Raw genomic sequence first — 13,690 nt, 5'->3', positions numbered from 1 at the left:
TGCAAGGGCCGTGGTAACACTGCTCCAGTCTGTCAGGAGTGAGTGATATACCATAAGGGAAAGTTAAGGGTAAACCACCAGACGTTACACCGTTTTATTATTGTTGTTCGAAGCTAGCCCTCAGTCCCCGAAAGCACTGCCCTAAACATCACTGGGTCTGGTTATAAAGCCCCCGACTCCACTTCTCACTATAAAACAGGTGCAGTTTCAGTGACACGGAGAAAGGGCTGATGTAGGCCCCTCCTGCTACAAAAATGCCCCCAAAATATAATTTAAAACTAAAAAACCAAAAGTGTAGATATCTGAGCTCTAAGGAGAGAAAGGTAAACCGCCAAGTGTAAGAAAGAGCAGTGAGGCTACAGGAGGGACAAAAGGGCAGATACTGAAGCTAAGGTAGGCCAGGGAGCATGGGACCTAGCTAGCCGCTGCCCGCAACCCCCACTCCCGGCTAGGAGCCTGGGGTTTAACACCCACACAGGGACAGATGGCCTTGGGACTTACCAGCTCCATGTAGGGGAAACTTGAAAATACTGCCCACCGGCCACATGAGAAATAAGGGATTCTGGATGAGCAGAAAGTCTTCCACAAGAAACAAGAAACCAGGAGCAGGGGATGGAGAGTGACTGTTTAATGGGACCAGGGTCTTCTTCCCGGGTGATGAAAAGGTTTTAGAACAAGACAGAAGTGTCAGATGCACAACGTTACCAATGCACTAAGTGCCACTCTCATGCACGCTTCAAAATGGTCAATACCATTAGCCATTGTGTCATGTGTGAATTTCGCATCTTTTTTTAAAGGAAAAAGCAAAAAAAACAAAAACAAAAACCCCACACCTTCGCCACAGTTCCAGCCTCAGCATGGAATCCCAAACCAAGAGATCAGTGCAAAGACTGGTCGTAAGCCAGTGAACAACAGTCGTGTGCCTACTAAGAAAACGCAGAACTCATGTGTGGGGCACGTGCACACCCCAGGGCGTGGGGGAGGAGAAAAAAAGCTCAAGAGTTCGCAGCAATAAAGAAGGAAAAAAAAAAAAAAAACAAGAAAAAAGAAACTACAACCTATATGGGGAAACAATCCATCACAAGGGAGAGTCAGCTATCTCCACAAACAGCAGAACGGATACTCTGAGCTAACCAAACTCATGGACCCAAGATGGGACTATCTTGACTCTATAGCATAGCTCAAGATAGAACCATCTGAAAGGGACCATCAATACATCTCACATAGTTAAAGCAGTAAGCAAAGGATTCTAATGTGAAAACACCTAGGCGGCTCAGTTGGTTAAGCCTCCAACTTCAGCTCAGATCATGATCTCACGGTTCGTGAGTTCGAGCCCCACATGGGGCTCACTGCTGCCAGCACAGAGCCCGCTTTGGATCCTCTGTCCTCCTCTCTCTCTGCGCCTCCCCTGCTCACTTTCTCGCTCTCTCTCAAAAATAAAAACATTAAAAAAAAAAAAAAAAAGGACACTACAGAAAAAAAAAAAAGCAAACCTGTAGATCTGAAGAAGGAAAAACAATACTCCTAGGAATGAAACATGCTGTTGTTGAAATGGAGACCTCAACAGACAGGGTAATTAGCAGAGCCAAAGGATTTGAAAAATGGATCTGAGGAAAATTTCCAAGATACAGCATGGAGAGATAAGGAGATGGAAAAAGCCTAGGAGAGAGAGAGGAAGTGGAGTGAGTATCCAACATTTTGGCACTTCAACAGGAGAAAACTGAGCGAATGAAGGACAGGGGACATTTGAAGAGCTATGGCCGAGAATTTTCCAGAATGGATAAAGGACATGAAAATTTAGCTTCAAGGGATATATACGTCTGAGGAGCAAACGGTGTGAACGAAAGCAACTCCACACCCACACAAGCGCTAGCCCGCAAAGACGAGGTCCAGAACACGACAGCAAAACATCCTCAGACCCTGAGGGAAGATCACAGAGAACCTAGAATTCCACAGGCAGCTAAAGCACCACTCAGGAGTGAGGGTAAAACAAAGGCGTTTTCAGCCAAGTAAAGCATACGAGAGGCGTTCGCTCATGGACCCTCCCAGGAAAAACTCCTGCACACAGATGGCCCTTCGAGAAGAATGAGGCCAAACCTAGCAAGGAGTGAGACCCGAGGAGAGATGAAGAGCAAGGAAGTCAGTAAACCGGAGCTGAATTCACAGTTAAACAACAATCCGCTGTAAAAACAACTGCGATAATAAGACAGGGGTACTTAAATCCCAAAAATAGTGTGAGGAGTTTGCTGGAGTTAGTTAAATCTTCAGCACGGCTCGGGTGCCCTCAGTGCAGCCAGTATCCCAGATCGTCCCCTGCCGGCTCCCCCTTAGCCATCCCAGGACATGCACACTGAGCCGGAGCGGTCTCCCTTCCAGGAGGCTTAGCAACCCCCTCCCCCACCCCTCCTGCACGCCTCCTGCACCCCTCCTCCGCCCCCAATCAATGGTGGGAGTGGGGAGGGCTGCTGGTGTGGGGCCCGTCAGCCACTTGCCTGGAGCTTCATTCCTCTACTTCTTGATTAGGATGAAACCCACACTGCGGGGAGGCTGGCTCTGGGATTCCAAGCATCCAGTGAGAGGGCTGGAGGACACCACTTAGGAAGCCTGGGGGCATTACCTCCTCCAGGAAAAGGAAAAAGGGGAGGAAGGGAGGGAGGGATCAGGCAGACCAGCTCCCCCTCCTTGCTGGCTACTCTGAAGCAGGCCCTCTCCTCTAGCCCATCAAGAGAGGGCCTGACTACCAATGGGATGCACCTGCTAAGCAATCTGCTTTCCCACCATCCTCGGCGGTTTTCAAAGTGTGGTTCCCAATAAGCGTCACCTGGGAACTTGTTAGAGAAGCACATTCTCTAGCTGCCCAGCTCCAATCTTCTGAATCTGAGACTGGGGCTGGGGCTCAGTGAGTCTGTGTTCAAACGTGTCTTCCAGGGGAATCTTCTACTAGGTTATCAGGTGTTCGAGAACACACACGAGTGAATTGTGATTACCACGGCATCTGTAGGGTGATAAGCCCTAATACTGCTCACTAAATATTTCTGACCCGCCAGAGCCCTCTTCTCTCTGCCATGGCAACCAGCAACACTGCAAAATTCGTGCTCCAGCAGCCTGGGTCCTGGGGCGAGCAGGCCCCAGCCAGCCAACAGTGGTCATGCAAAATGAGCAAGGAAGAAAAGTCTATTGTTTTAAGCCACTGGGATTCGGGGTGTTTGTTACTGCATCATAACCAAGCCCATCTAGTCTGATACAACCTAACGTTTTCAAAGAGCAGAGTTTCCCCAAATATCTCAAACACCACCGCCTAAGTGACAAAACCGGCTCTGTGAGGCAAAGGTGCCCTCTGGCCTATCTCACGAGAAAGGAGAAAGAGAGAAGTGCCATTTGGGTCCAATGATCCTTAGGAAATATGGGACTCAGCTGTATCTGTAGCTAAGGGACAGGGTGGGCAGTTCTGGTGCAGAAGGTTCTAGAAGGGCTGCCAAGGCCTCTGGGATATGGATGGCAGTTCTGGGGCAGAGGAAATGGCACAAAGAAGAGAAAAAGTAGTGCCACCACGCATGTATCAAGCTCTATGCATTTCAGGAGTGTTCGCTCACGGTTTCATCTTTACTCCTTCCACCCACAGGGATGATCCATCCTATGCCACGGGCGGTCCAGAGAGGCAAAGCGACTCGCCCAAGACTGCACATCTAGCTGGTGGCAGAGTCAGCCATGGCTTTTACTCCCGGGCCGGTGTCCTCCTACTATCTGCTAAGAAACGGGCTCCAAAAAGGTCGTTTGGAGGGAAGATGATGCCCTCCTACCCCTACCCAGAGCATGGGTAATATGCTCGTGCCTCAGTCCTGAGGCATTAGATGGGTTCTCACCAGGTTCTGGTGAACTTGGGAGTTTCTCTGGTCCCCAAGGGGTGGAGAAGGAGAACTGGAGAGGGAGGGGGCCGCAGGGCATCGACTCCTGAATGCTTCTTCTGGGTTTGCAAAGCTTCTCATCTGGCACCCTGGGCACAATCCCTCACTTGCCCGCTACCATTTTTCCCTCATGCAAGTTCCCTGCCCCTGGGGTCTCCACTCGCTCCCGGACGGCTGGCAAAGCCTGTGTGAGGGCTGGCTGGTCCCCCTCCTTTCTTCCCATTGCAATAAGCGGGAACGAGAGAATGCTAGTAATGGCCAACACTCACCTGTTTACGGGTTCAACTGTCTCCCTCCCTAAAATTCATATATTGGAGGCCTAACCCCCAAATCTTCAGAATGTGACCTTATTTGAAGATAGGGTCTTATAGAGGTAATCAAGTTAAAACAAGGTCATTCGGGTGGGCTCTCATCCAATCTGACTGGTGTCCTTACAAAAAGGGGAAACCTAGAGAGACACACACACACAGAGAAGGCTGTGTGAGGAATGGAGTTACCAGAAGCAAGGAGAGGGGCCTGGAACAGATCTCCGGTCACAGCCCTCAGAAGGAAGCAACCCTGCTGACATCCAGATTGGGACTTGCAGCTGACATCCAGATTGGGACTTGCAGCTGACATCCAGATTGGGACTTGCAGCCTCCAGAGGTGTGAGCCAGCACACTCCTGGTGGGGAAGCCCGCCAGGCAGTGCTGCTTTGCAAGGGCGGCCCTGGGAAATGAATGACTGCCTCTCCCAACCCCTCCCCCAGCCAGATCTGCCTCCCCCACCCCCCCCCCACCCCCGTGGTCTCAGGCCAGCTGCCTCCACGCCTTTGCTGATGGGGTTCCCTCTCTCCCAACCACACCCAAAGATACCATTCCATCCAGCCCAAACCCTCACGAAGCCCCCCGAGTGACAGCAGGTCACAGCATGGTCTCCTGCCTAGCGTGTCCGGTCTGTGTGTTCCTCCACACATTCTTGTCTGGCTGTTGTCCACGGATTTTTCTGCATGTGGCCTGGCCTTCCCAACAAGACCGTAGGTTCCACGAGGGCAGGAGCTATTTCTACCACACCTCTTCTATCCCAAGGTACAGCACCGTGGGTGGGCCACGATAGGCGTCTAATAAATGCTGGTGGCACACCCTTCAAGGGCTTCTCCCGTCACGCTTCTGTCAAGAGCTGACGTCTCATTAACTCTCGCTAAGTGGACATGGCTGAAGAAGACAGTCTCTCCATTCCACTCGGTTCTACTTTATCAAGATGCTCGTTGAAGCATCTGCCACTCTGGGGGCATGTATCTGTGTGCCAGATCATCTCTTTCTGCTAGGGCTGCAAGCCCCTCGGGGTAGCAACCATCTCTCGTGCGCACCCAAGTGCGTAGGCAACAAGTCGACAAGCGACAGTGTCAATCGAATGGATAAACATGAACACATGGCAGAAATGATTTACCAGGGTTTCAAAGACTCTGAGGGATGTGAGGGATCCATGAACCCACTGCAACTGTGTGCAAAGGAAGGGCTGTGTGTATGCACATAGGTTTATATATGTCATGTGCATTTTCCCAGGGAGAGGGTCCATGGTGATCTGGAGAATTAAAACAAAAGCCAAGAGTGAAAAAATGTTAAGACCCAAAGCCATGGAGTAAGGGAGCTGACATTTTTTAAGCCCCTACCCTGTGTCTGGCGGTAGACGTTATTACTATCTCCATTTTACATGAGTGGAAACTGAGGTTCCAAGAGGTGACGTCTTGCCTAGGCTCACAGAGAGGGCAGCAGCCCATCTGAGAGGTTCACGGCAGCCTCCAGAGCCAGACAACCTAGGTTCAAATCCCTGTTCTGCCACTTCCTAGCTGTACGACCCTGGTCAAGTTACTTACTCACTCTGTGACTCAGTTTCTCCATCTATAAGATAGGAGAAGTAAGAGTACCTACTTCAGAGGGCTGTTGTGAGAAGCTGATCCATTAATGCACATGAAGTGACCGGAACGGCGCCTGGCGCAGGGGGTGTGCTCTGAAGTGGATGAGGAGGAGCATAAAGAGGAAGAAGCTGGGAGGGACAGAGCTGAGACTCAAACCCAGGCCTGTGTGACTCTTGCCCCTCTGGGTCAGCACTACCAGCACCCCACATGCCCCAGTGCCCCATCCCACTGCTGAAACTCTCCTGTCCCCCTTCAGAAAAAGCCTTCAGTCCTAAAGTTGGCTTTTCTCACTGGCTTTCTGGAGGTGGCCTGGCCTGTGGCCACCAGCTCAGCAGGCAGTACCTGGCCATTACATAAGGAGTAGGTAGGAGGTGACAAGCTGCCGTTCCCAGTCAGCAAGACCGGGCCTGTGCAATCAGGACACTTAGTGTTTCTGCCCTGGTCTTCATTTTCCAAGAGCTTTACCAACACCCGCTAATGGAAATTAGAAAAGAAATGTGCTCATCTGTTCCTGGAGCCCCGTGCTGACATCTGAATTCCCTCTATCATTTCCCTGGGTCCATCTTGGTGCCCTGAGCCCCGAAGGGCCACTCACATCCATTCTGCTTAGGCTTTATGAGTCCTCTGTCATCCCCCCCGCCCCCCCCCCCGCCCCCCCAACCCCGCCCATGCCTGGCTCTCGCTCTCCTCCAGGCAGACAGAACAGCAGTAAAGCTTGGTCTCGATCTCACATCTACACCCAGGTCCCCATAGGAACCCCATCCCAGGTGACGTGCCAGCCAAAGCCTTGTCCCAGCCCGGTCCTCTGCCCTGCTCCTGAGAAACAGCCTTTTGGGAATGGCTTTGGGTATCTTTGTAATTTTCCTGCAAAACCATCATCAGTGAACGCATCTGTGGGAGCATTTTTCATTCGTTCCTGTAATGCAATTAGAATCGAGTTTCTCCAGCAAGAGGGGATACGTAACATCAGCAGGGGAAAATTGTCATTTCGTTCCCAACACCAACACGCCCACCCTGCCCAAACTGTCTCTCTGGTGCTGGCTCACTCTACCCACCCAAAGGGCAAGGAGAATGCTAACAAGGAACATCACTCTCCAAGTCTGCCTCCAAATGAAGAGGCAGAAGTTTTGGGGGTGGATTCCCCTCTGTCATTAATAGTGGGGGGCTCCCAGCTTCTCTGACACTCTCCCACAGTGGCAACCCTCTACTGCCCACAGGAGAGCCCCATCCTGGCCCCATTACACCCGTCAGAGGTGGTGGGAAAGAGTCCTTTAGACTCCAACAGGGCCCTGGAGTCATTCTTCCTGAGAGGTTAAATGACTTTCCCAAAGCCACATGCCTCAGAAGCTGGGACCAGAACTCAGATCTGCAGGTTCCTGGGTGTCTCCCACTGCATAGAACTGCTCCCCCACCCCCACCCAGAGGGCCTGAAGCTGCCAGAAACTCAGCCCTTGACTCTCTGGGGACACCAAGAGCACTGAGCCACTGCAGACAAACAGGGGGAGAGGTTCCATGTGTCTTTCATGCACCCCCCCTTGTTTTCAGTGTCTCCCGATCAGTTTTGGAAACCCCCCCACTTCCTGGAACCGGCCCCCTGTGATCTGTCTCACTCTTGCTATCCTCCTTCTAGGTACTATGGTCTTGCTATCCAATGATCCAGCTTGCCTTCCTTCCTCCCTTCCAATCTCTATCCATCCGTCCATCCATCCATCCACTCATCCATCTCATCACCGTTTATCCATTCAAGTCTCCTTCCATCCGACAAAGCCTTCTGGAGCCCTTCAGATCTGTACCAGCCACTCAGCCCTTCTTCCCCACTCCTCCTCAGAGCACCCTCTCCGGAAGGGTCCACTTCTCTCCTGACCCCACCAAAGCCTGGAACTGACCTGCTTCCATTGATCCCATGTGATCCATGTGTTCCCATGTGATCCCACGCAATGTGTTTATACCAGACCCATGATCCCCTCAGAGCCAACAGCAGGCAGGGACTTCTGGAGCCCTCGGGTTGGCTGAGGCCTGCTTACCTCCCTTCTCTGTTCTCTCCCCTCGCCTCCCAACCCCAGCGAGGCCAGAACAGAGGCGGCCCCTACGTACGTATGCAGAAGTCTCCATTCTCGTAGTAGCCAGGGCAACACTGGGACCTGCGCCGGTACATGGTCCGGAGGCCACGCCGATATGCCGTCTTGTAACTGATCCTAAGGCACAAGGGAGAAAGCCACTTGAAAGTATTGAAAATCAATCACTCCCGTTAGAATGATATTTGTGTTAAGCCACATGGAGGATGCCATTCAATAATTACTTTAAAATGCATGGCGGCTTCAAATATGAAGGAACACAATAAAGAAAAATCGATGGCTGCATCTGGGCCATTGTGATGCAGAATGTATTACTGACGCGGCGTTTGCTACACCTGCTGACTTTCCCAGGTCTCTTCAGCGTGATATTGAACAGGGTTTCGGAAGATACTTTCTGGGGTACTTGTGGAAGGTGACCGAGGCGGGGGGTGGAGGGGCTCTCCTAAAGACCCCCAGAGGAGCTCATAGGGTAACCTAGACCGGAGGTGTGGGCCCCGAGAGTGTCTGCCCCAACAAGCAGACTGCTCACGGCCTCCTAGGGACTGGTCCACACACCTGGAGAACCAAAACGGGGTCAGCAAAGGGCCCCCCGAGTCTGACTCAGTCCCAGGAAGCAGATTAACCTCCGTCACCCCAAAATGACATGTCCTCGGCCCTCGGAAGGCTCAGAACTGACCGCTGGCTCTGCAGAGGAAGAAACTAAGGCCCAGGGAGCAGGAACTCTGGACTGGAAGTCAGAGACTCGCATTCCCATTCTTTTGCTGACACAGATGTTGACACTTCCTCCTGTGCCAGAGATTTATAGGCGAAATCTCATTCCATTCTCTGCCCGAGGCAGGTAGCATTACTATGTCACCTTTATTTTATTTCCTTTTTAGGGTTTTTTATTCTTGTCTTATGTATCCCTCTTCTGTTTTATGGATGAGAAAACTGGTATTCAGAGAAGTTAATGACTCGCTCAAGGTCAATGGATCAGTTTCAGAGCCAAGATTCGAACCCAAATCAGTCTAATTTCAGTGCCCCCAGGTTTCCCTTATTGTCCTGTGCCAGTTCCCACAGGGCGGCTGGCTGGCCATACAGGAAGGCCAGAGTGAGGAGGAAGACCAGGTAAATGGATGGTGGGTGGAATGAGTCCTTAAGAGGGAGTCAAAATGGGGTACTGACAGGCAAAGCCCCTTCCTCACACACAGGGTCAAAATGGAAGAGACTGAAATGGCCATTAAAGGCCAGAGAGAGGAAGTAACTCCCCAAGGTCATGACATGTGACTACGACTCAACCCCAAGTCCTTGGGCCTTGAAGCCAGAGCCCCTTCACTTCCCCCACCAACACCCCAGGGGAGCCTTCCCTGCAGACCCCTCCTCAGTGGGCAGAGCATCAGGGACCAGACATGGGAGACGCCTACAGCCTGCTTTCCATGGAGGGTTAGACCAACGTAGGAAGGGAGTCCCACTGCACAGGCTGGGCCAGCCCTCCCAGTCCTTAAAGCCCTCGCTTAATGACAAATGACAGTGCAGGGCTTCTGGGGAAATCTATGATATTTGGGAATGTCGTAAACTAAGGGCATTCTACTTTGTCAAAAGCCCATAATGGGAAGTAAGCCGGCCTCACAGTAAGGCTACTTCCGTGGCACAGGAAGGCAGCTCCTGGCAATTTCAGGGGTGGTGTAGGCCTCTCAGATAAAGAACGAGGTAGGGCTGGCTTAGATTTCACCCAACCCGGTCGCCGTACCACACAGGCTTATCCCTCAGCTCTTCCAGTGGCGGGGGGCGGGTGGTCTTGGCACCGTGAAAGCCTGCCGGGACGGAGATGTCTCCCATGGCTTTGGTCTGGGAGACCCTTGCTTGCTCCCAGCACCGGGGTGGGAAGCAGGAGAGGGAAGGGGCCAGGGCCCAGGCTGTCGGGAGAAGGGTGCTACCTTTAAACAAACCATTCTGCACTGAGGCAGACTGATGGTGCAGCTGTCAGCACGCACACTCTAGGTCATCAGGAAAGCTGCAAGGCGACTCAATGATTTAGCAAAATAATTCATGTTCCAGGAATGCAGCCTATTTTAATAAGCAGCCACTCACTCACCTTCCCCCCGGCGCTGATGGATAGTAGCCCTGGCCTCCAAGAACCCAACAGAGCCACACCTCAGAGCAAACTTGACTCTGGCACAGGGCCTGACAGGGCTCATGGAGGGAGCAGGGCTTCTATTTCTGCCTCCACCTTTGGCTGGGGCCACACGCGGCTACCTTGGCACAACTGACGAAGTTGGAAGGGGGCATTGGGCCCCACCTCCTCATTTCACAGTCAAGGGCGAGGGGAAGGGGATATAATGGCTGACTAGCTCCCATTGGGCCAACCTTCCTGCAAACAACTATGAAATCTGGGGGAAATATAAAAAAACAACTACCAGAAGGCGCTAGAGAGAGAACAAAGGTGGATCCTGGAGGGAAATACACATTTGGGAAAAAGGAAATGACACTGGGCAAGGTGAGCCCAAGTTCAGGACCCAGTCAACAAGGACTCCGGACGGCTACAATTCAGAGAGAAGGCACCCGGCCTTACTGGTTTGAAGCACCACAAGACAAGTCCAGCAACTTGAAAAGTGAAAATTGAAACCCCACTCAGAAAAAAGAACAGCAAAAAGGAAGCCCCATATTCGTTACAAAAGTCTCTGTCCATCTGACTTCGGCCAGGTCACGATCTCGCGGTCCATGAGTTCGAGCCCTGCGTCGGGCTCTGGGCTGATGGCTCAGAGCCTGGAGCCTGTTTCCGATTCTGTGTCTCCCTCTCTCTCTGCCCCTCCCCCGTTCATGCTCTGTCTCTCTCTGTCCCAAAAATAAATAAACGTTGAAAAAAACAAAACAAACAAAAAAAAAAGTCTCTGTCCAAACTCCTGGCCCCTGAATTATGTGTGTGGAGGACAGGTCCCACACAGTCCAGCTAAGACTAAAAATACTGAATGGGAAATTGATTGTAGCCAGGTTAACTGATAGCTAAAACAAAACAATAACAACAACAACAACAAATCAATACTCTCAGGTGGAACATAACAGAACTCAGTCTCTACAGTCTCTGCTGTTTATAATGCCCAGAATATAATTCAAAATTACTAGACATACGAAGAAACTGGAGGGGCACCGGGGTGGCTCAGCCAGTTAGGTGTCTGGCTCTTGGTTTTGGCTCAGGTCATGAACTTACGGTTGTGAAATAGAGCCCTGTGTCGGCCTCCATGCTAGGCACGGAGCCTACTTAAGATTCTCTCTCTCTCTGTCTCTCTCTTTCTCTCTCTCTCCCTCTGCCCCTTCCCTGCTCACACATGCTCACTCACGCTCTCTCTCACTCTCTCTCTCTCTCTCCCTCACTCTCTCAAGAAAAAGGAAACTAGAAAATATCACTTATATTAAAGAAAGACAACCCATGAAGACCAACCCTGAAGTGGCCCAGATGTTGGAATTAGCCAGTAAGGGTTTTAAAAGCAGCTATCGTGTCCTACGCTCAGACATGAAAACCAGGACTTTGGCTTTTCAACGTAGAGCAAATTTCCCCAGCCACATTGCTACCCACCGTGATTTAGGCATAAACCACAAAGAGGGACTAGGCCCAGGAGGAGGAAGCAAAAGGAATCTGAAACCAACACAGATGCTGAGCAACTAGGAAAGAAACCTAAGGGATGGCGTCCCCCTCATTCCCCTGCTTACCCTCAGATAATAGTGCCACCTTGCCCGGATCTAACAGCTCGCTTTTTTCCATCTTCCCCTGTATTTTTCCCAGTATTTTCACATCCCTGACCTCACTGGGCCCTGTGAGTAGGCAGGGCAAGGATCACTGTATGTTTGATGAGTACACTGGGAATCCCAAAATAAAGCAGCTTGCCCGGGGTCATCCAACAAAACGTGTTCTCTTCCTTCCTCTCCTCTCTCCCCCAGCAACATGAGAGAATGGCGTGACCTGCGGGGGGCGCTGCAGACAAGGGAGCAGGAGCCCCGTGCAGTCATTTAGACTGAGTGTCTCCCATGGGCAGCCTGGCCAAGGTGCCGGGGGGGTGCCAAGTCCTATCCTGAGCTCAGTTCTCCAAACCAGATGCCCTGGCATGGGGCTACCCCTGCTCTGAGGTTTCTGTCTTAGGTTGTATTTCCCCTTGAAGCTGACCCTGAGGCAAAGATTCAAGGACACGGAGTTTATTTGGGAGGTAATGTAAGGAAGCCCTGGGAGGGGAGAGGGAAAAAGAGGGTGGAAAAGGCAGCCAGTTCAGGGTATGCTGGGATATGTGTAGAATACGCCTCAAAGTTTTCCCCTCTACCCTCCAGTGAGGGAACCAGGGGATTTATCCACCAACTCCCCATCTCTCGTTGGGTGAGAGATGCCCCCAAGGGCAGGAATTCTCTAGCACTTCTATCCTACCCTGCCCATAAGCTTCTCTGGCCAGATAGAAGCCCTCAGCAGGGACTCTCAGATGGCAGTGCATTGACTACGGCTGCCACAGGAGACTCTTACTACCCGGCACAAAGCCACACTCTGAGGGTCCAGCACCCCCTCCCCAGCCCACCCCCCCCGAGAGAGGTACTCACCGGTGCCTGGTGCACTTGAACCAGCTGAGGATATCTGTGCACCGTGTGTAGTAGATCTGGTCGAAGGGGTGTGCATAGGACTCCTGGACAGTCACCGCATAGCTGAAAGTCAGGCGGGAGGACGAAGGAGCTATGGTCAGCACTTGAGACGCTGAGCTGGTATGGGGTCTCCTTCCCCAGGGGAGCCGGGCCCACAGCCACGTGTCCAGGGGCTCAAACCTCCCCTCACCCCGCTATCCTCCTCCTGCCCTGCATGCCCTCAGCAATCAAACCTCCCCGACCCCAGGCTGGATCCAAGGCACATCCCTTATTGCCCTTGGGCCCGGTTCATTTTCTGAAATTCCAGTTCATTTATCAGAGAATGAACGAAGCAGAGTTTAGGTTTATTCTACGTGGCTCTGGAAGGCAGAGCCAACAAGTTTCAAAATACTTTGTGTGGATCTTTATGGTTTTCAAAGCGTCTACAGGGAAGCCGATCCTTATAGCAAAGTGGTCCCATTTCACAGCTGAAAAAGACTAAGGCTCAGGGAGAGGCCGGTTGCGCGGGCCACGCAGCTGGTACCGATAACTGCGAATACTCATTAAAGGCCCTGTGTTAAGTGTTTGAGTCCATTTTAATCCTCACAATCTTCTAAGACAGGTGGCACTGCTAGCCTCATTTTACAAACAGGGACAATGAACATCACAGAGACCAAGTGACCTCCCCAAGGTCACTTACCTTCCGCTCTCTTTTGTCTCCGGGATAGCTGGGGGAGCATCAAGGACATGCCCCAGATCCCCTAATCCAAGTAGTACCTCGTTATCCTGCCTGCTGGCTGTAAACCCGAACAGTGGGTAGAAGTCACAGAGGGGGGCGGATCTCAGCCTGACCCATATGTCTTTCTACCTGCCCGCCCCTGCCGGGAGTTGTATGAAAAGGCGGTCGAGCCGGGATGCTGAAGGGAAGATTCATGCTTGCTGTGCAGGCTGGGAGAGGGCCCCAGCTGAGACTTCAGGAATTCATTTTTATGTAGGTTGGTATTCCTCACCGCTTCCCCCCAGACGGCTCACTGACCTGGGCCAGATGGCTAGATCCAGGCTATAAAAGCCCGTCTGCTTTGCCTGAGGAAGCTCTTGGTTTGCTTGCAAGGGGGCTGAGCAGGCCAGCTCCCCGAGTGGGTCCACAGCAGGCTCTCTCATGCCCGAAAGGTCAAAGATCTAAAATTCAGAAAGCGGGGCCAGGAGCAGTCAGCAAGGCCCAGGGACTCGGGGGTGCT

The 13,690-nt window shown here is 52.0% G+C and overlaps 1 protein-coding gene across 14 annotated transcripts in view; it reads right to left on the bottom strand.

Moving 5' to 3' along the window:
• Nucleotides 1-13,690, bottom strand: part of MEGF11 (multiple EGF like domains 11) — a 358,471-nt gene that overhangs the window by 217,264 nt on the left and 127,517 nt on the right. For all 14 annotated transcript variants that reach the window (XR_008299110.1, XM_053223847.1, XM_027067570.2 and 11 more), the window contains exons 3-4: nucleotides 12,435-12,536; nucleotides 7,897-7,997 (exon numbers count right to left, since the gene is read on the bottom strand). Coding sequence is in view for 13 of the 14 variants with exons in the window: in XM_053223847.1 (XP_053079822.1) it covers nucleotides 7,897-7,997; nucleotides 12,435-12,536 (203 nt within the window). In the remaining variant the exon portion in view is untranslated. The remainder of the gene's footprint in view (nucleotides 1-7,896; nucleotides 7,998-12,434; nucleotides 12,537-13,690) is intronic.

Source organism: Acinonyx jubatus, chromosome B3 (genome assembly GCF_027475565.1).
Source record: "Acinonyx jubatus isolate Ajub_Pintada_27869175 chromosome B3, VMU_Ajub_asm_v1.0, whole genome shotgun sequence".
Classification (NCBI taxonomy): Eukaryota; Metazoa; Chordata; class Mammalia; order Carnivora; family Felidae; genus Acinonyx; species Acinonyx jubatus.
The sequence above is the reverse complement of the archived record's forward strand: the minus strand, read 5'-3'. Positions and strand labels throughout refer to the sequence as shown.